The 26,015-nt window shown below is 33.9% G+C and overlaps 1 protein-coding gene and 1 long non-coding RNA gene across 10 annotated transcripts in view; one reads left to right on the plus strand and one right to left on the minus strand.

Annotated features, from left to right (window-relative positions):
• DPP10 (dipeptidyl peptidase like 10) overlaps positions 1-26,015 on the minus strand; it is a 725,696-nt gene that overhangs the window by 407,563 nt on the left and 292,118 nt on the right. For 8 of the 9 annotated variants that reach the window (XM_072960847.1, XM_072960846.1, XM_006196097.4 and 5 more), the window contains one exon: positions 5,727-5,822. In XM_072960847.1, the coding sequence (XP_072816948.1) occupies positions 5,727-5,822 (96 nt within the window). Of the gene's footprint in view, positions 1-5,726; positions 5,823-16,238; positions 16,301-26,015 lie in introns of those variants that run through there. The other variant, XM_072960850.1, reaches the window with a different exon arrangement.
• Positions 2,635-26,003, plus strand: LOC140696335 (uncharacterized). The gene is made up of 2 exons (XR_012072510.1): positions 2,635-2,712; positions 25,366-26,003. It is a non-coding gene; the product is annotated as an uncharacterized lncRNA (long non-coding RNA).

Here is a 26,015-nt window from a genome sequence, read left to right on the forward strand (position 1 = left end):
ACTCTAGGAGCTGGTTAAAAAAAATATTGCTGAAATTGATGTTGAAGAGTGTTCTATCTGTGTTTTCCTCTAGGAGTCTTATAGTATCTTATTATATAGGTCTTATATTTAGGTCTCTATTCTGTTTTGAGTTTATTTTTGTATAAAGTGTTAGAGCATATTCTAATCTCAGTCTTTCACAGGAAGCTGTCCAGTTTTCCCAGAACCACTTGTTGAAGAGACTGTCTTCTCCACTGTATATTCTTGCCTCCTTTGTAGTAAATTAATTGACCATAAGTGTGTGGATTTATTTCTGGACTTTTTATCTTGTTCCTTTGATCCAAGTGTCTGTTTTTTGTGTGCGTACCATACTGTTTTGATTACTGTAACTTTAACTATAGTCTGGAGTCTGGGAGCATGATTTCCCCAGCTGCATTTTTCTTTTTCAAATTGTTTTGACTATCCAGGATCTCTTGTGTTTCCACACAAAATTTAAGATTTTTTGTTCCAGCTCTGTGAAAAATGTCATTGGTATTTTGATAGGGATTGCATTAACTCTGTATACTGCCTTGGGTAGTATGGCCATTTTAACAATATTGATTTTTCCAATCCAAGAACATGGGATATCTTTCCATTAGTTAATGTCATCTTCAGTTCCTTTAATCAATGTGTTATACTTTTCAGAGTACAGGTCTTTTGCCCCCTTGGGGTAAATTTATTCCTAGGCATTTTATTCTTTTTGGTGTGATGGTAATGGTATTGTTTTCTTAATTTCTTTTTCTGCTATTTTGTTGTTAGTGTATAGAAATGCAACTGATTTATGTATGTTAATTTTGAATCCTGCAACTTGATCAGATTCATCGATGAGTTCTAGTAGTTTTCTGGTCGCTTCTTTAGATTTTTCTATGTACAGTATTATGTCATTTGCAAACAGTGACAATTTTACTTCTTTTCTGATTTGGATTCCTTTTATTTCCTTTTCTTCTCTGATTGCTATGGCTAGGACTTCCAAAACTATGTTGAATAAAAGTGGCAAGAGTGGGCATCCTTGTCATGTTCCTGATCTTAGAGGAAATGCTTGCAACTTTTCCCCATTAAGTATGATGGTAGCTGTGGGTTTGTCATATATAGCCTTTATTATGTTGAGATATGTTCTGTCTATACCCACTTTCGGGAGAGTTTTTATCATAAATGGATGTGAATTTTATCAAAAGCTTTTTCTGCATCTACTGAGATGATCATATGGTTTTTATTCAATTTGTTAATGTGGTGTACCACATTGATTTATAGATACTGAAAACTCCTTGTGTCCCTGGGATAAATTCTCCAATAATTCCCTCATTAAAGAAATATAGAGACAGTCTAAATATACATTATCCCCTGAGCGTAGTGCTGTCATGAGTCTAACCTAGATTAGTTAATTTAACCAAAGGAAACAAGTTCATTTCCTACATTAAAACCTTTAAATATTGATATGCCAGTTCCTGTTCAAAATCTGAGAACTGGCAAATAACCACTATTTCTTTCAATTTGTTAATTCTGATTTAAGAATAACAAAAAATATATGTATAATAGTAGTCCTTTCTATTAACTGCCTGTATATCCTCTTGGCAACAAATTAACATATGAAATTCCTTTTTTATACCAATATTATGTTTGTACTTATATTTTTGTAATGTAATTTTAGAATGGTTGATTATAATAAAATAAATTTATCTGGGGGCTTTATTTGGGAATTCTATTTATCATTTTATTCTTCTAGTAATTTATTTTAATTGTATTTTTCAAAAATACATGCCAAATAGGAAATAAAAACAGATTATTAAATTTTAAAATGGTAGTATTTCACAGGACTTATAGAAGCAGAATCTTAGAGGAGATTAGACATGTTATAATTATGGAAGAAATTTCCACATGAGAGAATCAAACTTGGGGGTTTCAAGGAAGTTGATGTTCCTCACTGCTGGGAGGAAAAAGAATAGTCATTGGCTTTGCACCTGGGAGGTGGGTAAAATTTGGGCTATTAGGGAAGGGATTCCAGGTAAAGCACAGAGTGTGGGCAAAGAGTCAAGAGAAGTTTGGAGACTTATGAAGAATATCATGTGGTTCAATATCCCCAAAACCTAATGTGAACGAGAATAGTAGGAAGGAAGCCAAGCTTGATTCTGAGAGGCCTGGGATACAGAGGGAGGAGCTGGAATTTATCCAGTTGGCAGAGGGGTTCCTCTGGTGCCTTCTGATAAATGCATTAACAATTTTTAGCTGGGCCTTATACAATTGTATTTGACAGGAGACCACTGGAGGACTGGAGACTGATGAAACTAACAAAGGAGAGAATTTTTCTTAATCAATTATAAAATCAGATAAACATACACATTTATTAAATAAAATTTAGGGAAAAATGAATAAAAAAAAATTAGGTCAAAATCCAGCCATCTGGGAACACTCAATGGTACAATACAGTGTGAATCACATCCTGTCAATTCTGTTTTAAAGACACTTTTGTTCACTTTTTATACAATGAACATGTCAGTAAATATGCTTATATATCTTTCTTTTAGTGACTGCACAAGTTATCATTATGTGGATGTACCTGGAGAGATGACATGATTGCAGTATTCAACAGGCAAGGATTCGCCACAGTGAGAGCTGTAACCATGGACTGTCAACAAGGTACTTAATACCTGTGTTCGAGACTGAGAATGGCATCTCAGAGTGAAGCAGTGAGAGAAGGTAGGTATCACACTTCAACCTAGTGATTAAAGCAGACTCTACCTCTGATCAGCTGTGTTTTTGGGTAAGTGTTCGTTTTAGCCTCAGTTTTCTGTGGTTAATAATTTTAACTTAAATGCTATCAATGCAAGACTTACAGAACACATCCAGCACAAAGCCTAGAAGGCACTCAATTAATGTTAGATTTTCCTTTCACGATCAATTGCTCCACGTGTACGTGGCAGTGGAGAATGAATAATGTTAAAGAAAGTGGATTTCCAGGTTTCAAAGTGATGTAACTCGGAAGAAGATGCTATCAAAAGAGATTTCAAGGATCTGAGCAGCTGTGGGGAAAGGTAGGTGTTATGCTAACCATCCACCCAAGGCTGCGATGGCATGCACAGATACATTATTTGAGAAGCAGCATAATGAATGCTATTGCCACACGACAGCCCACACGTGACAAGGCTGTCCAGACGCCCTCCTTTTCCCTGGCCAGTAATGCGTTGAATGCTCCTGTGGTGACCTCCAGGAACTACATTAAACTTCCAGGTGAGTTGAAGTTAGACTCCTTCCAGCCACTTATATACTAAAGAAACCTGGTGACACACATCATGAGCATAAAGAAAAAGCTCACATTTTACATTTTACATTTAGATGTAATCTGACCATGAAGCCAGGGTGACACATTTTATTCATAGTTCGCACTGTGTTTTCTGGCTTTGTGAGGAATATGTAAATAGGCCGAGTACCTAATGAGCCCCAGAAAGGTGATCTGGATTGGAGAAAAGGAATAAATGAGCACAAATCTATTTTCCTACTTGAAAAGCATCCCAGTGCATACAGTCTACTGACAGTGAGTCAATTCCTTCAGTGGTGTTTATAAAGACAGTCTCTGAGAGCTTAGATTTTATTTAATCCTGTTTAAAGGGTTGTTTTATGTCAAATTCTTTTATAAATATTATTGATGTCAGGTTTTACTTAGACTATAACAACACTGCAGCTTTGTCCCAGGTTATTTTCTCAAAATCAGGTTTACCAATGATTGGTTAAAAAAAATGAAAAAATGATTAAAATGAATCACTCCAAATAATATTTTGGTATCTTGTGAAGCATTAGAATAGAATGTGTGTACTAGATATTGAAATGTGGCTTAATTTAGCAGGCAGTTCACTGCTGAAATATCCATCTAGTCCATTGGCACTTTGGTATCAAAGTGCCAGTTATATACAAGAGGGTAAATGCCTCTTTGGAGGAAGGTATAGTTCTTTGGTAGAGTGTGTGCCTAGCATGCACGAGGTCCTGGGTTCAGTCCCCAGTACCTACCTCCATTAAAAATAAATAAATAAACCTAATTACCCCCACCCTACTCCCACACACACAGAAAAACACCTCTTAAAGTAGTCCAAGCTAACCTGAGAAGGGAGGTGAGACCCATGATTTTTTTCTTGCTTTCCAAAGTCAAAGATTTCACAACTTTCTACAGTTTGGCCAAAATCATGGCAAGTAAAACAATTTATTCACCATTTTAAATCTAATGACTGACAATTTTTTCACAAATAGTTGCTAGCAAATAAAAAGATGGCTTACAAAATTACAATAGCACATTAGGAGAATGATTTGTGAGCAATCCATGTATTAGAACAATACTAGGTAATTATATATCTTTTTCATTTAGTCATAGTGCTCATCTCAAATATAATCCTAGTGCAAAGACAATACAGCAAGTCCCAAATTTATGAACAATTCACAATGAAAGCATATAAATAGATTAATCAAATTGCCATGTTGTTTTCTCTTACATTGTCTATAATACTATCACCATGATAATACTCATCTTGTAACCAATTTCGACTGAAACCTGAGAAAAACAAAACTGAACCTCATTGAAATGCTTCATTCATTTATTCAAAAAAAGTCCAAATCTTATAGTTCCTGGAGATCGGCAGGCACTTATCAGAGCTAGGTAAACAAGTATGATTTGTCCTCTGCCCTCACAAATTAAGTTACATCCTTTTTATAGTTTCCATAAATTAACATTTAATTTGCAGGCAGAAACATCCTTAATTAGGTTGTTAGGGAAGAAAGAATGGACTGTAAGCAAGATGATCTTTATTAGATAAAAAGGGAAAGCTCTTTTATCTGTCATACAAATAACCTACTCTATGCCTTGAAAATAAGCACAGATATTATGTCTAACTCAAAGGAAGGGCAAAGATTAACAGCTATCTAATCATGGTGATTACGATGGTCAAATTGTAATATTTGAGGAATGAAAACCTGACTTTTCACCAAAACATTTCTTATGATTGGATTACCCAGTAACTTGCCCCAAAGTCCATGGTTTTGTGTGTTTAGTTTTTACTTATCCATTTATAATCTAAAGGCTCTTTTAAACTTTTGGAAAAATAACAAAACAGAAATAACCTAAGGAAAGCCCAGGTAGTTTCTTTGCCAGGCCAGAAAAAGCCAAAGTGTGGTATGTTCCCGTGTGCTGTCATTTGAACTTTTCAGAGTATCCCTAGTTTTTTTGCACTTAAGCTTAGAAAGAAAAGCCACAAAGAGAGAAACAAAAACCAATTTGATTGCCAAATCGGAGGCACTTGCATTTACAGCCTCACAAATTCTTTACTTCTACACTGAGGAGAATTACCCAGAGAAATGCTTGACGGTGACACACATGGTTATGAGGGAACCGCAGAACCAAGCAGTTAATCTGGGGGATAATTTTATTAATGACGTACGTACCTTAGGGATTGGTTTTCTCTCACATGAGCCGAGGTATATACTTTTGATTAAATGGTACGTATAACTATTAAAACATAGTGTCAATTAATATATTAACCACAAATACCATTATTTAATTTTTTTAAGTAACTTTATTTTTTAATGCAGGTACTGGGGATTGAACCCAGGACCTCATAGATGCATGCACTCTACCACTGAGCTATACACATCCCCTGCCCCCATGATAATATACTTTTAATTATACAGAACTCAAAATAAATACAACCTCTAAGAAGGTGTACACATACCATTGATCCATCGAGCATCTGGATCATGAAGCACAAAGTCTTTCCTGAAGAGGTCTTCTAGAGATAATCTGGTTTCTGATGAATTTGTGAGTTCATCTAAAATAAAGTAAATTTTAGGTTAGAAACTTACAATATTTGGACTATTCTACTTTAAAACTGTTAACTAGATGACAACAGAAAGTGATCATTTTAATGTTTTTTTGGCATTAGAAGTTTGCCTGTTTCATGACATTTTACAGTAGATTATTTTTGATGTTAAAATTGTCTTCAGCTACCATAGATTTAACAGATTGATCCCTTTGTTATGTAGTGATATATAATATGAAAGCAGTTAATAATTCCTCTTGTGCACTGTGCCCCAGAGGATGCATTTTCCACTGTGTAACCGTAATCCCATTCAATACGTTCCAAAATCACTTCAGAATATTCTAATGATTAATTTACAGTTTTGTTATAAACACCAAAGATGAGAGTTCAGCACCCTAAACATATGTTTAGTAAAACTTCCCAACTCAGAAGGAAGGTCACCAAATAAACTGAATAAATATCAAATTTCAACAATTACCACCCAACAAATACTAAGTGGACTTAAGAGTGAAATATACAAATTGAAATAATATAATGCCAGAATATGAATGAAATGCACACATTTATATTAGTCCCTGACTTATGAACTAAGTGTACTTGCCTTTTAAATTCCAAGACCTAAAAATAGAAAGACAACATGGTTTAAGTACCGAAAATAAAGCAAGAGGCTATAGACAGGTTGGCAATGTTTCATTTTCTTTGGAAAATAATAGCATTGTTTATATACTGTATAAAATCATCTCTGTGACCTTTCAGCTGTGACCTTCACTCTGGTTGAAAATGTCAACGATACATGCTAACCTCATTAGATATTGTTTCTTAAAGGTTCAGCACTTAACTGGAGCAAGAGTTTTGTTTCTTCCAGCCGAAAAGCTGGGGCAAGGAATCAATAACTTCAAATAAAATTCCCTTCAACATGAATCAACTAGGTATTTAACCATTAAGAAACAACTGAAAAAAATATTACAAATGGAATTGGTGAGAATTGTTTGACCCAAGCCTAGCATAAGATGTAATTATATACATATTTGCAAAACGAAATGCTCCACTTGACAGTCTGATACACTGAAACTTAAATTTACTTTATTCATCCAACAAATCCTGGAACCCTTCATTTTCAAGGTGTTATATCTCCCAACACCTTATGATACATACACATATCTATGCCCCACCCTGAGGGGCTTAGACTCACAAAGCAGGACAGAAGATGACAGATGTCAGGATTAGGATGCAGAGTACTGTGTGAGTTCAGAGAAAGGAAGGAAAGTATCTTGTGTGGAGAAGGCTTCAGTGAAAAATGACCAAATCTCATCCATTGCTGATGAGAATAAAAACTGGTATAGATACTCTGGAAGACATTTTGGTGGTTTCTTACAAAACTAAACATATAATCCAGTAATTGTGCACCTTAGTATTTACTCAGATGAGCTGAAAACTTAAAGCTACGTGAAAACCTGCGTATCGATGTTTATAATAGCTTTGATCTGTCATTGCCAAAATTTAGAAGCAACCAATATGTCCCTCAGTAGGTGAGTGGATAAACTATGGTATATCTAGACCTCATGATATTATGCAATGAATGATAAAAAGAAATGAACTATCAACCATGAAAACATGGAAGGACCTTAAATTATTGAATGAAATAAGCCAATTTGAAAAGACTCCATGCTGTATGATTCCAACTATGTAATGTTCTGAAAAATAGAAACTATGGAGACACTGAAAATATCAGTAGTTGTCGTGGTCAATACATGTCATTATAGATTTGTCCAAATCCACAGAATGTGCAGCACCCAGAGTGAACCCTGATGTAAAATGTGGGTCTTGGGTGATGTCAATGAAGGCACATGAGTTGTAATGCACGTCTCACTCTGTGCAGAATGCTGAACACAGGGGAGGTTCTACCCATGTGAAGGCTAGAGGAAGTGGGCAATCTCCCCACCTTCTGTTAATTTTTCCTTCGAACCTAACATTTGTCTAGAAAATAAGGTCTATTACATTTTTTTTTAAGTTAAATGACCTGGTCCTTACAGGTTTCAAAAGACAGAGAAAAGGCATAGCAGGGACAAGAGAAGGAACGAGAGCATTTTAGATAAAAGGATGAGTGAGTGTTGTTTGACAAAGCAAAGAAGCCTTGATTCTGGTCATAGGAGTTTGGGATTTTAATCAGATGAGCTAATTTTATTAGGATTTCAGAAATACATTTATTCTATGAGATACCTCAATAAGACCAGATTTTGATATAGATCATTTTCACAGTTTAAAGTTTCCTGAGATTGTATAAATGCACCATAATTTGTCCCATCCAGTCTCTTCAATTCTTAGATAATTATATTTTACCATCTCTATTTGATATGCATTTATTTAGTTGAGCCAGTGAAATTTATATAGGCATGGGAGGGAGGAGAGGAGATTGTGCTGGCACAACCTATTAAACAAATAATTCTTAGCAACTGAATTGAAAAATTAACTGCATTACATATGAATAATCTTTTATATAATATATATATATATATATATATATAATCTGTATATCTGTTCTCTTCTAAAAAAGTTCCACATACTCTGTTTACTGTATCTTTTAGACAGATGTAAAACAAACAAAAGAACACCTTGTAAGGCAAATGCACCACACTAAAAAATCTTATTTTGGTAATTCACAAATATATGTTATTTAATGGGAGCTTAGAAATCGTATTAAGTTGGGAATCTTATAAAAATAGCACTATCTATACACAGTAAATTGGAAAACTAAACATTTTGTAATATTAAGGTTTTTCATTCAGAACTTATTCCACTTATATTTTATGTATATTACTTTATCTTCTATTTCTTGTATAGATCCTTTACATTTCCTATTCTATTTAATAGTAACTATACAATTTATTATTGTGAAGACAATATTGCCCACTTCCTCTCAAAATGATTTTATACACACACACAGTTAATGATTATATTATTCACCATATCAGATTTTCTTAAAAATGCCAATGCTAATTAAATCTTTTATTTTTCTACATATTCAATTATCTCATCTGAAAATGTTTTCTCTTTATCTCAAAGTTTAAACAATTCATATGTATGCATGTATATGTATGTGTGTGTGTGTATATATATACATAGTATATATATACACACACACACATACATAATATATATAAAATTTTTAGGTGTTGCAGATTCACATGCAGTTGTAAGAAATAATAGAAAGATACATCCTTTGTACCCTTCATTTACTTTCCATCAATCACATATGATATGTTGTATAATCAATATTACAAGAAGAAATTAGCATTGATACCCTCCATCAGCTTTATTCAGATTTCACCAGCTTGACATGTATTCATTTGTGTATAAGTGTGTTATCTGGGGCTGTGTTTAGTTCTGTGCAGTTGTATCCAATATGATGAACATCAGTAAAGACAGAACAGTTCCAGTATCTCCTATGCTGCCCTTTTATTACCATTGCCTCCCTCTGCAACCTTTGGCAACACTAGTCTATTTTCCCTCTCTATAATTTTGTCATTTCAAGAATGCTGTGTAAATGGAATCATGCCTTATATACTATTTTGAGAGTGGCATTTCTCACTCAGTATAATTCTCTGGAGAGCCACCTTAGTTGTTGAGTCTATCAATACTCTGTTCCTTTCTGTTGCTTGCTAATATTCCCCAGCATGAATGTATCAGTTTGTTGAACCAATTCCCCTTTGAAGGAAATCTGGTTATTATTTGTAGTTTGGGGTTATTATTATTAAAACTACTATGAACATATTTTACAGGTTTTTCTGTGAACATAAATGTTCTTTTCCTTGGGATAAATGCCAAAATATACCATTGCCAGGTCACATGGTGCACATGATTAGTTTTGTAAGAAAATGTCCGAAGCTTTTGCAGAGTAGTTGTACCAGTAATGCATACATAATCTAGTTCTTCTGCAAGAATTTTGTGGAGTTTTTTTTAAATAAGCTATTCTGATACACATATAATGATATTTCATGGAGGTTTTAATTCGCATTTCTCTAATAGCTAATGAACATCTTTTAATGTGCTCATTTGCAATCTTTACATCCTCTTTAGTGAAATGTCTTTTCGTGTCATTTGCCCATTTTCTAATTGGATTTTTTTTGTGTGATTAACTGTTGAGTTTAGAGAGGCCTTTTCTTTTAAATCCTACATACAAATCATTTGTTTTATATGTCAACTTTTAAGTTCCCTCCAACCCTCTACCTTGTCTTTTCATCCTCTTAAAAAGAACTTTTGCAGAGAAAAATTTTTCAGAATTGATGAGGTCCAGTTTACCATTTTTCCCTTTTATAAATCATACTTTTGTTCTCAAGGCTAAGAATGCTTCAACTAATTCTGTGTCCTGAAGATTTTTTCCTGAAAGGCTCATAGCTTTCTATTTTACATGTAAGTCCCTAAATCACCTTCAATTACTTTCTGTCTATAATGTAAGGATTAATTAGGGGCACTTTTTTTTTGGCATATCAGATGACTGCTCCAGCACCATTGACTAAAAAGTATTTATTTCATTTAATGTTGAATAATAATGATGAAAATAACAATCCTTTTATTTTCTTATATGGCAGCATTTTTAATATTTCATTATTTAATGATATTTTTCTAATTTTTGGAAAGGAATACTTAGAATTTTTATTTGAAATTATTACTATGTTATAATATACACTTCCAGCTTCTTTCATATAAATTTTTTTTCCTTTAATATGTTGATATAAATGAAATTTCCTATTCCTAACCACCCTCTATCTCTGTAATAAAACCCAACTGGTCATGGTGAATTATTTTTACACTGCTAGTTTAATATGTTAAATGTTTATTCAGATGTTTAGATTCTTTTTTTATTACACTGAGTGCTTAACACGTTAATATTCTTATTAAATATTTTGAACTTCATTTTCTGTTATCTGAAATAGTTTAATAATTTTAATACGAAGGATGTTTCTTTTAACTCCAGTTGCCCCTAGAATTTATTATAAAATCAACTCATCAAAGTAATTCAAATTATTGTGATTAAATTCTCCATTTAAAAAGTAATCAGATATAACTCAAGGATAAATTTTTCTTCATTACTGAAAGAGTGAACTATATACTTCATTCATTCTTTTGTTTTTGTTCTTTTTTCCGTCTTTCTTTCTTTCTTCATTTCTTTAAATTTTTCATAGCTGCCAGGCACCATCCCTAAGGTCTCTTGAATTTTTCAGTCCTAGAATAGCGACTTCTTCCTTCTACCTGTAGTGATTAAGCTTCTGTTTTAATAGCCTGGGAGGCTAGCTTCTATCCCGAGCTCCTTTTCTCTCTACATCTGAGCATAGTCTTTTGGGGTGTTCATCTTTTGTAATAAGTCATCCCTTTTCTAAATACCCCCCAAGCCCTATTTGGATATTAGTATTTTCATTTGGGGGTGGAAACTCAGGGTCAGCAAAGTTAAAGAGCTTGACAACAGTCACATGGTTAGTAAGAGGCAGGACTGAAACTGGAAGCTACATCTTTGACTTACTAAGCTGTACTGTCTCTCATAAGAAGTTTTCTTTCCTCATTCTCTTTAATACTGTGTTAATTAGGTATTTTACAATATACAATTTTGTAAGTGATATTTATAAGTGATACTTTTAGAATATCGTTATTTCATTTTAGCCACAAGACCACTTCTAACTGAAATTCAACTTCCTGACGGTATTAGAATCCCATTCTGCTCCCACTTGCTCATGAAGGTACCATTGCCACAGTCCTTCTATTTTCTCACATAGACAGTGTCACAGCATTCACAAAAAATGGGGGCTTTTTTGTTGTTTGTTTTCTTCCAGAAATTATAACACATCAGCCCGAAGCTCCAAATTTACCCTCTGCTCATTGTTGCACACCATGTAGTGTTAACATCAGTAGCATCACCTGTCACATCTCATCATTCCTCAGGAACTTAATTTATGTCAGAATCACCTGGAGAAAACAGATTCCTGGGTACCACTCACACATTCCAGTCACTCACACTGAACACTTGAGAAGTTTGCTTAGACAAAAATTGGTATTAGATTGTAAATAATTTTAAGAGATGATCCCTCATGTAAAATTCCTTTCTTACAAATCTTCAAAAGAAGAAATTCTAACATCAATACTTATTCCTTAATATCAAGAAAATATAACTTTAGTTTACTATCCACCTAACTAAATATGAGATACCTTCTGATGTGTATGCGTATGTGAGTGTGGACGTATGTGTGAAAGTCTGAGAACCTAATATATGTTGATAATTGCTATTATAAGGCTAAATATTTGTTAACCAAATAGGACTTCATGATTATGGTTATAATTATGAACAGCAGCACAAAAATCCAATGAGATGCACAGTCTAACAATGATCACAAGTATTTAAAGAACAGAGTAATCATTTGTAAAAGTGTTACAAGGGTTAGAAATCTTAGCTAAGACGTTCAGCTTGGCAACAGGAATGTAGAAACAGAATTGACATTAAACACCCCACGTTCTTTTCTGTTCTAGTCTGTCATTTAAGATCATAGACTTCTATTGGCATTTCTGTGCTTTCTTCCAAAAATCCAATCTTGCTTTTAAATGGTCTTTTGAAATAAGTTGGCTGCATAATCTTAGAAAAGAAAGTTCTCCAGTATTGAACTGAAGAAAAACTAATTTGTGACTTTAAGTACTTGGTTTCTCTTTACTGAAACTAATTGTGTTACTTTTTTTTAAATCACGTTTACTCTTGACATCAGAGGTTCAGAAAGATTCCTTTTAATTTAAGTCTTATTTGAAATAATTTCCTGTTAAAACAGTAATAAAAAGAAAAATCGAATCAGGTAGTTATTGAGAATTTCCAACACGAAGAACAAAACTATTTCCTTTCTCTGCTCATGTGATTCTCTTCTCTGGATGGCCAATGTACCAGCACCTTTATTTCCCACTGCTGCATTTAAATCCCTATTTTTCCTTAAAGGTTATTCTCATTTCCCATGTTTCGTGTCAGTATAAGCTAGTTTTCTGGTGTATTTCCATTTTAAAACATTATTGATTGTTTAAAGTTCATGGAAAGGGTAACACCCCTTCCACCCCTCCTTATATATCTAATTGAAAATACAGAATGCAAATCACAGCAGTCACAGCCGAATTCCAGATCTTTTCCAAACCCAACCAGACTTTAAAGTTTCATTTTAATACTTAATAGCTTAAGTATTAACCTCCTTCGTATTGTCCATTGTTTTCCCATTCCTTTCTTTCACTAGGATGCTGAAATACAGCATAGCAGACTAAATACTGTCAACATTTATGTCCTTTGAGATCAGATATAAGGTCACAAGTTCTTTTTAATGTTTCCTAATTTATCACCAAGAAAATGAACAAAGGTTTATGACTTCCAGTTAAGGAACTATATAGTTTTTGAAACAGAAGAGAATGACATGTCCTGGTACAAGTTACATCTTTTTTTTTTTTTTTTAAATAAATGAGGACATATATGGAAATCAGTAGGCAAAGTACTCAGCTAAATTAATGTCAGCCATTGTCATTATTATTAAAATGTTAGAAGGTATTGGTCAATAAAAAAAATAGTTTTTAAATTTCCAAACACAAAACATTTTTCCTTCCTTTGGAATATTTGTCCCTTTCATAGTTCCCTTCAGCCTAAACGTTTCCATTATGTTCTTGGAGGTACCCTACTACAAGGACAGTATTGAGTTGCATCTTATAGTAGAAAAATTTAATAAAAGGTAACATTCACTCAGAACTCTCTTTGAAAGAAAAGCATCTGACTATGTTGAATTTGTAAGGTCAAAAACATGAGTCACAAGAATAATTATAAATTAGTCCTGTCAGTGGAAGGAAACATTAAGCAGCCTATCACCTGGTACCGTGAACGCCAGTTCACCCATTCAAGCAACAGCACAAAGGGAATTAATTAGTGTATTGTATACTATCTGTTTTATAGTCCCAGAAAATTCCCTTTGTTCCTCTTGGTATGCTAAGAGTTTCCTTCTTCTATCTCTTTTGCCTTTTCTTTATTCAAGAAACTTAGCTATTGCCACAAGATACTGAATTAAGAGGCCAATTTGTCATCCTCATCAATTCTACCTCCTAGAACCATTTTTGATTCCGATTAACCCTGTGTCTTATAAAGTCTAATTATATAGACTTATATAAATCTAATATAATTATAAGCATTATAAGAGTTATAAAATTATAAAGTCTAATTATATAGGGTTATTCAGGCTTATATATACTCTTCAAATTGGAAGACAATCTGATTAGGAAGTAAATTCAATGAATGTTCTTTCTTGACTCTATTTCCAGCATGTAGCCTTCATAGAGAAAGCCCTGTTTTAATTATAAAAAGTCATTTAAAAATTCAGCTACGTGGAAAGTTACTAAATTATAACCAAAGCTGTGTCTGTCTCTGCTGAATAGAGTGAAGAGGACAGCTGGCAAATAAGATGTTACGTGTTTATCTGTCAGTTTTTTCCCACTCCCCACTCTGCTCCTTTTTTTCATCATAAATAGCATTTCTAGAAAATTTACATTGAATATAAAAGTACTGAAATATGGATTACAAGAAGTTTGCCTCCTATTATCCACTCATGTTCTCCAAGGTTCCTAGTACAAAGTTATTAACTTACTCTCCTATCTGTATTCTCAAAAAAGGACAAGCATGCATGCTACTTCAACCCTTAGCTAGTGCGTTTGCCCTTGGCTAGATCACTCCGTCTGCTCGGGCACAAGTTTCTTCATTTATAAAGAGAACAGGTTGGACTAAATTACTCTATGGCTAGCTGCGTTCCAGAGACTCTAACAAGCTCTCCTAGGACAGAGAAAGGAGCTGGGTAGGTGGGGATTACATGGTTAAAACTCTTCAACCAGGACAGCTCTGTTTTGAAATCTTTCACTTCCTCATGTAGAATTTTATTAGAAGTACCACACACCCAAACACACAATGACCTATAAAGTAGCTTGTGTCTCTAAGATGCCCTAATTTCTGTTACATTTTGTACTCATTCTCCTTATTTTCAGCATCAAATAAGGAATGCACTTTCAGGCTCTGAAGGACTTATTAAATTCTACTTCAAACTTGCCATCTCTTGAATACATAAATTCAGGAGATTTAATTTGGAAAAAGTCTCAAAGAGGTTTGAGAATGATTAGTGCTTTGAATAATTGACTAATTTGACTAATGAAACCTATGAGTAAATCCTAAAGCTCTTGATTTGAGTATAGAACCTAAATATGAGAAATGGACTTACACAGAGGCCTTTCACAATGTCAGAAGTAAAGGCGAATTACAGACTGATACATGTATACACTTACACACACACACACACACACCCTGGAATGAAGTCTTCTTTTTAACCCTAAAGTTTTGTGGCTCTACTTTGGGCCTTTGAGGAAATCCACATTTGAGTTCCTTCCCCAGGAATTTTTATTTCAATCACATTACCATGAGCAAATTTTTGTCCATGTCTGTATTACCCTACAGGAGAGGTTTGCAGAGCATAGTTCATGGGCAACTGGTGGACAGTAGTTCTAAAAATCAAAATGATATTCAAAGCCGTCCCAAGGCACATCTTCCTTTTTACACTGGGTTGAAATTCTCACTGCCGGAGCAAAACCGAAGTGGATGAAACTACAGGCACCTTACTGAGAGTCAACAAACTATACTATAGCATCCTGTTCTTTATTGTTTAAAATGCTCAAAACATGCTTTAAACAATCCTATTTCACTTACGAGTTTCCTTAATACAATTCTAAAAATTGTTCACTATATTAAATCTTAATCCTTGATCTTTTTAATATTTGTGTAGTGAAAAGGGAGTTATGCGTCCCCCTCCAAAAAAACCCAAACACTTCCACTGCATAGCAACAGGATAGTTGGTCCAAAGAAAAGTCAGGCAGCTGCTTGAGTTATGAACTAAACTAACCACTTTTTTTTCCTGGAACACCATTTTTAGTGGCAAGAATGAGAAACTATGATTATTTAGATTTAAGTATTTGGCAAATATTTTCTTCAAAATAAAATGAGCCTCTCACTTAACCCCCCCCCACAATTGCTGTATTTGTTACTTTGTTACAAGCTCTAAAGTTCAAATTTTTAAGCCAAAAAAATTAGAATTTTACAACACCTGTGCTCTCCACCTTGAGTTTGACTACTTCCCAATACTCTTCAAGTGATACTTTTCTACTTATATCATCAATAATATTAACTGTTCTTTTAATACTGTATAATAAACTCTATTGTCATTTGAAAGATCTGTATAACTCAGTGGACTAATATTTTCCAAATAACACAATGCATAATGTTACAGAATCATGCATAGGGAAAAGATCCCAAGTGCTGGATGGACCAATGGATTTTAAAAGTAGAGCATTGATATTTATTGATAGGGTTTCAGGTTTCACACTGTAACTAACCATTGAGACGCTACTGCTGACTGCTGATCAAGTTTTCAAGAAGTATCAAGGAAGAGTATCGAGTATCTGCAATTATGGAAAAATGTGATTTAAAAATTATGAGGCCAGGATTCCTTCACATACCTCAACCAAAACAAATTCTTGTAAAAGAATTAACACAGGAGTATGTATGAGAATCCTACAGTCGTCTATTAAACTAGACATTAAATATTTGCAAAAATATCAAATGGTATTCTCACAAATTTTTGAAAAGGTAACTATTTTCATTATATATTATATATATTTACAGGTAATAGTTTTATTTTGCCATTTTAAATGAATAAAGTTTTTTTAAGTGTCCAGATATTAATTTTAAATTTTACTCCAGAAAATAGTTATAGGTTTAATTCAAATGCCCTAAAGCATTTTTGTGTCCTCAGTGATTTGTCAGAGTACCCTCAGTTAAGCCTTCCTCTGTGTACTTTGTGTATTTTATTAAGTTTATTTTACACACATTTCAAACTGCTAAGGTTATAATAAATATTACTCTTGGTCTCTACAGATGTGGACTCTTTTTTGATTCAGTAATAACATCAGACTTAATGATCATACTACATTGTTATTTATTATGTTCATCATCAAGAACTTTTATGAACTATTTTTCTGACAGTCTAATTTTTAATGCAAAAGTGAATAAATTTGTCACTGGTCAATATTTACTGAAAACTCAGTTTGTATTGATAGTGCAAACTATTATGCATGATGCAATAAACGAAGGAAACAATTTAATGGTAAAGATATATTTGAAGCCATTAAGCACAGGTTTTATAACAAGGAACTCAGGTTGATCACAAATGACGGAGGGCAGTGCACATAAATTGTGTCAGTAAAGCTTGTTATCAGAGTGATAACAGTGAACATAAAGGAATAGGCAGAGCCAAGAGCTAGTCTTCCTCTAGCAACATCAAACAACTAAGCAAAACTATCAGAAAAACTTTGTCAGAACTCTGGGAAATAGTCAGATGTTTACAAAAGTCAAGCAAACACTGAATCAAGAAAAAGGCAACTTAAAAACAGTAGCAAATTGCTACCACCCCAACTCCCTTACTGTCCCTTACTGGCAATTTTTGAGTCAGCAGCCTGCATTTGGAGTACGGGACCCTGGCCCCTGGTTCTAGAGGGAGCAGAGTAGATTTTATTCTTAAAGGATTGTGTTTGCCTGCTCTAAACTGTCTTGACCAAGACAAGGCACTTATTTTTGTTACACTTAACATAGAACACTCAGGGCAGAAAAATAGTAGGTATTCCTCAACATCATAAGGCAAATGAACACGCCACAGCTACATGGGAGAAAAGACACCATCAGGGCACAATTCAGAGCATCCAAAGCTGGGAGGAAAGGCTGGGAAGTAAGAGAGTTCTTTGGGAAATTAGGCATTTTAAAAGCCACACGTACGCCCAATGCAGGATGCATGCTTAAAAATGACCTGAAAATACCGTTTTCACCTCCAGCCAAACTCTAAGCTCAGTAAGCACAGGAAATGAAGGCTACAGTAGGATTGTAAATTATCTGAATAAGCGTCTCAGAACAGAACTAATTTGAAAAGAATGACAGGGGTTTTGTTTTTTTTTTTCCTCCCTTCTCCCCACCTCCACTTCTTGGCTCCTGACAATCTTTCTAAAAACACTAGCTAAACACAAACTAAAGGAACAGTGACTTTGGAGACCACAAATCACAAAGAATACTGACTTTTCAAAATCAATATCTCAATATTAATCAATCAATATATATTCAAAAAAGATATATATACACATATATGTATGTATATATCACTTTCTCCAACAACACTGCAATACATTCTTTTCAAGTACATGAAATATTCTCCAGGATAGACCATATATTAAGCCATAAACAAGACTCAATACATTTAAAAATATTGAAATTATTCAAAATAGGTTCTCTAAATGTGATGGAATGACGGTAAAAATCAGTAACAGAAAGAAAACTGGAAAATTCACCTATATGAGGATAATAAATGACACACTTATAACAAGCAATATTTCAAAGAAATCACAAGGGAAATTAAGAAATACTTTGGGACAAATCAAAATGAAAATATGACATACCCAAACTGATAGGGCTTGGTGAAAGCATTACTCAAAGAGATACTCTTAGCGCTAAACACCTCCATTAAAAAAGAACAATCTCAAATCAATAACCTAACTACAATGAAAAGATGTAGAAAAAGAAGAGCAAATTAACTAAAATCTTGTAGAAGAAAGGAAGTGATAAACATAAGGCTGATAAATAAAATAGGGACTAGAAAACCAATGGAAAGAATAAAATCAAGTTTGTTCTTTGAAAAGAACAACAAAATTGACCAAATTTTACTTAGGCTGACTAAGATAAAAAAGAAAGAAGGTGCAAATGGTAAGTCAGTTATGAAAATGGAAGCACTACTAAAATTTTACAGAAATGAAAATGATCATGAAGAGAATACTATGAATTATATGCTAACAAATTAGATAACTTAGAGAAAATGGGCACATTTCTAGAAACACCCAAACTACCACACTGACTCAAGAAGAAGTGAAAAACCTGAACAGACCGATTACTAGTGAGACTGAATCCATAACCAAAAAGGCCCCAACATCGAAAATTCTAGGAGCAAATGACTTCACTTATAAATTCTGCCAAACATCTATAGTAGAATTAATGCCAGTTCTTCTCAAACTCTTCCAAAAACTAGAATAGAGAGAGGAATACCTAATAACTAATTCTGTAAGTTTTAGAAATATTCTGGTCCAAATCCAAATACAACACATGAAAAAAGTTAATATTCCTTATAAGTATAGATACAGAAATCTTCAATGAAATACTAGTAGAAGATAGCAGATTTTTTTTTAATTGGCCAGCCAAATTCTGCAGCACATCAAAAGGATTATGCACTATCAGCAAAGAGGGCTATTCCAGGACCATAAGGGTAACCTGACAGAAGGAAAGCAGCCAATGTAATACAACACCTTAATAGAAAAATGAGGAAAAGCACATGACCATCTCAATTGATGCTAAAATGCATTTGACAAAACCTGTCATTCTTTCTTTATAAAAACATTTTAAAAACTAGGAACAGAAGGAAACTTCCTCAATATGAAATGAAGTCTTTATGAAAAGCCCACAGCTAAGGCAGTAGTCAGTGAGGAAAGACTGGAAGCGTCCTCCCATGATCTAGAACAAGACCATGATGTCCACGTTCACCATTGCTACACAAAATGGTACTGGACATTCTAACCAGAATTCTAGCCAAGCAAGAAAAAGAAATAAAAGACAGCCAATTTGAAAATGAAAATGTAAAACCATCTCTATTTCCACATGTCATTGTCTCCTATATATAGAAAATTGAAAGACTCTACAACAATCTTCCACAGCTCGTAAGTAAACTTAACATTGTGCATTTTGAGTATTGGATCAACACTCAAAAATCAGCTGTATTTCTATGAGTCAGCAATAAATAATCAAAAATGGGTATTGAGGAATCAATTCAATTTAATCAATTCAAAAGAATAAAATACTTAGGAATAAATTTAACTAAGAAGGTAAAGCATTTACATTTAAAACTATAAAACACTGCTGAAAGAAATTAAAGATAGAAGCAAATGGAAAGATAATTTCTGTTTAATTATTGAAAGAATATTTCTAAGATGGCAGTATTACCCAAAGTGATCTAATATAAACATTATCAAAATCTTAATTGCCTTTTTTTGCAGAAATGGAAAAAATCCTCAAATCCATATGGAATTGTAAAAGGCCCTGAATAGGCAAAAAAACTAAAAATAAATTTGGAGCACTCACATTTTCTAATTTCAAAACTTACTACAAAGCTGCACTAATCAAAACTGTGGCATAAGGTTAGACACAGACAGATGCATTAAAATTTCAAGTCCTTAAATAAGCCAATATTATCTATGATAAATGATTATCAACAAGAGTGAAAAAATAACATTCAGTGGGTAGGAATAGTCTCTTCAACAAATGTTTCTAGGTGGAATGTATGTCCACACACAGAAAATGAAGTTCGACTTTCTATCATCTCAAAATCAATCAATGCCCTAATTATATGAGCTAAAATCGTAAATCTTCATGCCTCTGATTTAGTGATGGGTTTTTAGATATAATGCCAAAAGCATGAGTAACCAAAGTAGATAAACTGGACTTCATAAAAATTAAGAAGTTTTGTGCATCAAAGGACACTGTCAAAAAGTGAAGACAACCTACAGAATGGAAGAAAATATCTGCAAGTCATGTATCTAGAAAGATTATTATCCAGAACATAGAACTACAACTCATCAGCAATAAATCAAATAACTCAATTAAAACATGCACAAGACTTGAATAGACAGTTTTTCAAAGAAGATATACAGATGGCCAATAAGCATATGAGAAGATGCTCAACCACACTAAACATTAGGGAAATGGAAATTAAAACTAACTGAGATGTCACGTCAGATCTCTTGGATGACTATCATCAAATAAATGGAAAATAGCAAGTATTGGTGAGGACATGGAGAAACTAGAACACATGTATACTGCTGTTACAAATGGCAGATGGTTGGGTTGCTGTAGAAAATAGTTTGGTAGTTTCTCAAAAAAGTTAAACATGAATTACCGTATAACTCTGAGGTTCGATTCCTGGATACATATCAATATATTGGAAACAAAAAAATGTATATACACACATGTTTATAGCAACAGTATTCTCAGTAACTAAGAGGCGAAAACATTCCAAATTTCCATCAGCAGACGGATGGACAAGCTGTGGTACATACATGCACTGAAATCCTGTTCAGCCATAAGAGGGATTGAAGTGTTGACACGTGACAATGTGGATGAACCTCTAAAATGTTATGCTAAGTGAAGGAAGTCAAACCAAAAAGGTCACATAGTTTTCCATCCTATTTATACGAAATATTCAGAATAGGTAAACTTACAGAGACAGAGTGTAGATTGGTGACTACCAGGAACTGGGGCAAGTGGAAAATGGAGAGTAACTTCTTAATGGGCACATTATATTTTCGAGTAATAAGATGTTTTGGAACTAGATAGTTGGTTGCATACCTTGTGAACATACTAAATGCCATTGAATTGTTCACTTTAAAGTGGATAATTTTAGGGTATATGAATTTCATTTGAGTTAAAATTAAATGAAAAATTATCAGTACAAGAATTTCAGTCAAAGAAGAAAGATAGTGAATGTGTTAAGAAGAGGTAATTCAAGTAACTAAAACTCCTAAATGCTGAATTGTAACCCATACAAAAAAAGTAGAATTCATCAGGTTTGTTTTTCTAACGCGATATAATTACTGATGCTGTCCCCGAGAAAGCAGGGTAGGCTACAAGTCTAGGATCAGAGACCTTCTACACCCCATGCAAGAGTCAAATTATGCACAGATTGAAGGCACAGTCTTCTATTTAAGTAAGGATGTTTTCTAATTTCATTGATTCCAGTTTTTCCAGAGAATTTTCCCAGCTGGATTTTACATTCAAATGAACAATCTTAGACCAAGAGAGTGTGAAAAAATAAGCCAAAACAATTAACAAGCATTGAAATTGCTCCAGCTAAATTTTCAATTTCCAGAGGATGGCAGAAAGTGAGAGATTATTTAGTTTAAAATACTGTTTTAACTTAAAGGTAATTTATTTTTACAGATACTGTATCTTCTTAGACCTAATAAATGAACTCTGGAATGAGGTGGCTTCAGTTACACTTCAAAGCCAAGGAATTGGATTTTAAAGTCCCTGGCAGATAATTGCATATTAAAATATCCCCTTTCACAAATACAGGAAGCAAATGCATGTTAATTTTTTTTTCCAGGAGGAGGGGAAATTGGATGCAACCTCCTCTCCTAAGGAAACTTTGCTTCTCAAGGACCAGGCTATCTTGATCTCCCATTTTCAAGGCCAGGCTATCATATTCCTAAAGTAAATATTTCTATTAAAAGAAGGCAAATAAAAAATATGGCATATTTAAAGTTGTACAGTGACCTGTAATTAATTTTTATACGATGTGATTTAGGAAAGAAAATGTTCACTTATATTTTATCATGAGTATTTGAAGTCTCAGAAAAAAATATGATAGCTGAGAGAGAATACATGTAAACTTTTCAGTTGCCTGGTTCTGTCCCTTCCTCCTCGTCTACCTCTGGTTCACCCCAGCTTAAATTTCTCCTTTGCTTTGCATTCCCTTTTAGGAATACACAGCATTAATTCAATCATTAAAAGAAAGAAAAAAAAATCAGAATAAAGCAGAGTTCATTTTTCTCTTTTTTTTTTTCTGAAATGTTTCTGCCCACGTTTCCATACGTATAATATAGATCTTTAACTGTAATTCAAAGATTAAAGACAGAAGGGCCAGGGACAGGAACCCAGCCTCCCCATGTTCTAGTTGTGTGACAGGCAACTTAACTTGCATGACTTACCTGAACAATGTAGACTATGAATAAGATAATAGTAGAGAGTTCATGTTAGTTGTGTAAGGATAAATAGATTAGTACATTTTATTATGGAATACAATTCCTGTCATATAACAAGCCGATAATAAATTAATGTTACTTATTAACAGATTCTCTTCTGTCTAATGTAAACTAAATCCATGATTTATCTGATTGGGCCATACAAAAAGATGAAAATAAGTGAGGAAATAAAATCTGACTTAAAAATAGAAATGCCACTAAAAAGCAAAGACAAAAAATACATAACTACTCTTACTTCATTTGTTCCAGAGAAAATTATTTTTCATTCAACATAAGAGATAAATCTGTTAGAAAAGCAACAGCAGTCCGTGTTATCTGGGAGGAAACTGTTAGAATCTGTCATTGTTTTCTCTTTGGCAGCCTGATTATGTCTGGATAATACCATATTCAAATGTGTTCATCTGTGTGGTTTCTTGGAAAAACAAGCAGAGGCAATTTAGCTTATGTGTGCCAATACAACATAGCTCCTTTTTTAATTCAACAAAATAAAATAAACGATTTGCATCTTGGTCGATGTTGATGTTTACAAGTAAGTACTGCAAATCTCAAAATCTGTAAAACATTATTTCCCCCCTCATAAAGGCATAATGGGATAGTTTAATTGTTGCTTTGACACTTTAAAACACAGGTCAGATGCTTAAATGACACCTTTTAAATTACAGCTGCCAAGAGATTGCTCGCAACAGAATATAACATGACATTTTAACTAACTCTAACCAGGAGCTATTATTTTTGTAGAACATAATGGTAACCAGAATAAATTCATTTTGAGTTTTTGCATAACAATAACAAACCAGCTGTCACCAGTCCAATAAAGTACTGAATTTTATCAACTGTTTATTGGGAAAAAAATTTTTATAAATAGAGACAGATTAATCTTTTCCAAACCTCATTTAAAAGGGTCAAATCATTCTTTTTTTAAAAATCCTGATGTCTAAGACAATAGGAAGAAAGATCTTTTTGCCTCAAAGTCATACTTGCAGACACATATCAAGGCAAGGACATGAACTGAAGTCAGTCTGATAGCAAGGTCACCTCAATCACTATCTGCTGTAAGTTCTCCGCAAACTAGGTATACCTAAGTCATCGAAATTCTGCTGGCCTTAGACCTACCATCCAGAAAACAACTCTACCTTCTTTAAGTGGTTTCTTATGAGGAATAAATGAGATGATTGGGCACTCCCTTTGTAAAATATACACAAGTTTGTAGTTCTTCAAATTAAGACACACATCCTTAAATGTTAACTTAATTTTGTTTTGTTTTGTTTTCCTTTCCAGAAAGGGTTCCCTAAATTTCTTGGGTTCCCTCTACTTCCCTGGTTCTAAATTTTGGCTCAAATGAACAATTTGAGCCCAACTTCATGGATCAGATCCTCCTCTAACATTAAAGACTTACCTAGCCGTCAACATCACAGTGGCAATATCAACCTGTATAAATTCTTTCCCAAAATGAAATCGAGTGTAAAAGTTTTACTATCAAGGATAACTCTAGAAGGGAAAATAAAGCCTATATAATGGAACTGGACAATCCCTATTACATGATTGTTTAACTGAGATTAAGCAGAATTCTGATGTTGCCAACTAAAAACTGTCACTTGCCATTTGCCTCTACAAGGATTAAGTCACAAGTCACTGCAGTTGCTAACCTTCAACACTCTCTGAAGAGTCCAGGGTGGAGATCAGGAATGAGGCACCGTGTGCTCTGAGAAAACTGGCAGAACAGGCCTTCAGATAATTAGATATTTCAGGAGAAGATTTTATGAGCCCAAATTCTTGTGTCTCCTCATATCTAAAAAAGCACCAAAGTCATTAACAATGTCATCTCCTCCTCGTGACCAAGAGCAAGCCTCTGCCAAAATGTGTGCTTAACTGCACATCGCCCCTTCACTGAAATCAGAATACTGAGCTCCCCCTGCCTCTTCAAAGCACTTTCTCAGAGCTATCTGAGATGCTGTCTCCCAGGTTATGAACTTATCTACAAAGCAAAAACAGACATAGTAAACAATCTCATGGTTACTGGGGAAAGGGGTGGGAGGGGATAAATTTGGGAGTTTGAGATTTACAAATGTTAGCCACTATATATAAAAAACAGATTTAAAAAAAGTTTCTTCTTTATAGCACAGGGAACTATCCTCTATATCTTGTAATAACCTTTAATGGAATAAAATAAAAACGAATATATGTATGCATATGCAAGACTGGGACATCATGCTGTACACCAGAAATTGACACATTGTAATTGACTGTACTTCAATTAAAAAAAAAAAAAAAGAAACAGACTCACAGACATAGAGAACAAACTACTGGTTACCAGAGGGTAGAGGGGGTGGGAAGGGATAAACTAGGAATTTGAAAACTGCACCTCTTGGGGAGTGATGGAAATGTTAGCTATCTTGATTGTGGTGGTGGTTTCATGGGTGTATACATTTATCAAAATTTATTAGATTGTTCATCTAAAATATGTATAGTTTATAGTACAGGAATCATGCCACAATAAAGGTGTAAAAAAAATACACCAAAAACAACCCCTTAACTCACAACACTCACATTGTGCTTTTTCATTTTTCAGTTGACATGTCTCATACATGAATGCTTGACTTCTTTTATGCTCTAATAGACCTATGAAGATCGACCCAAGATGCTCACCTAGAGAAGGTACTAAAGGAATAAAAAAAAAAAAGCCTACAAGCAAGATCTAGAGCTAACAGTGAAGACAGTTTCAGTGCTTCACCATGTTGTCTCTCGTAAACCATAAGAGTGAATTAACCTGATGACCCTGTGTTGACACTGACTGATTACAGACTCCAGTCAAAGGGCAACAGGCCACTGTGGCTGAAGAATTGGTGGAGTAAACACAGCCTACAGGTGGCTATTTCAGCATGGCAACCGGATTGAAGAGCTTGGTGAATATCCTCTACCGAACACATTCTAATTAATAAGACACACATCTCTAATTTCAAAATAGATCAAAATGGGTAACTGTATTCTGTGTGAAATGTTTCCTGGCCATGTTCACGGTCCTGCTGCCTTAAAAAAATAAATATGAGACTGCAGAGTAAATGTATAGCTAACTAAGATTAGTTCCCACAACTTTCAGCATGAATGTACACGCATATATTTGTAGAGTATAATGATTGATCTCATGTTACATATTCTTTTTTCTTTGAATCTAATACAAACAAAAACTATGTGGGCTTGATCAATCCATCTAAATAAGTCTGCCCTTTAATGAGAAAATAAAATGGAATGAAATTTTTTTTTCTTTCA

This window comes from Vicugna pacos, chromosome 5, assembly GCF_048564905.1.
Source record: "Vicugna pacos chromosome 5, VicPac4, whole genome shotgun sequence".
NCBI lineage: Eukaryota > Metazoa > Chordata > Mammalia > Artiodactyla > Camelidae > Vicugna > Vicugna pacos.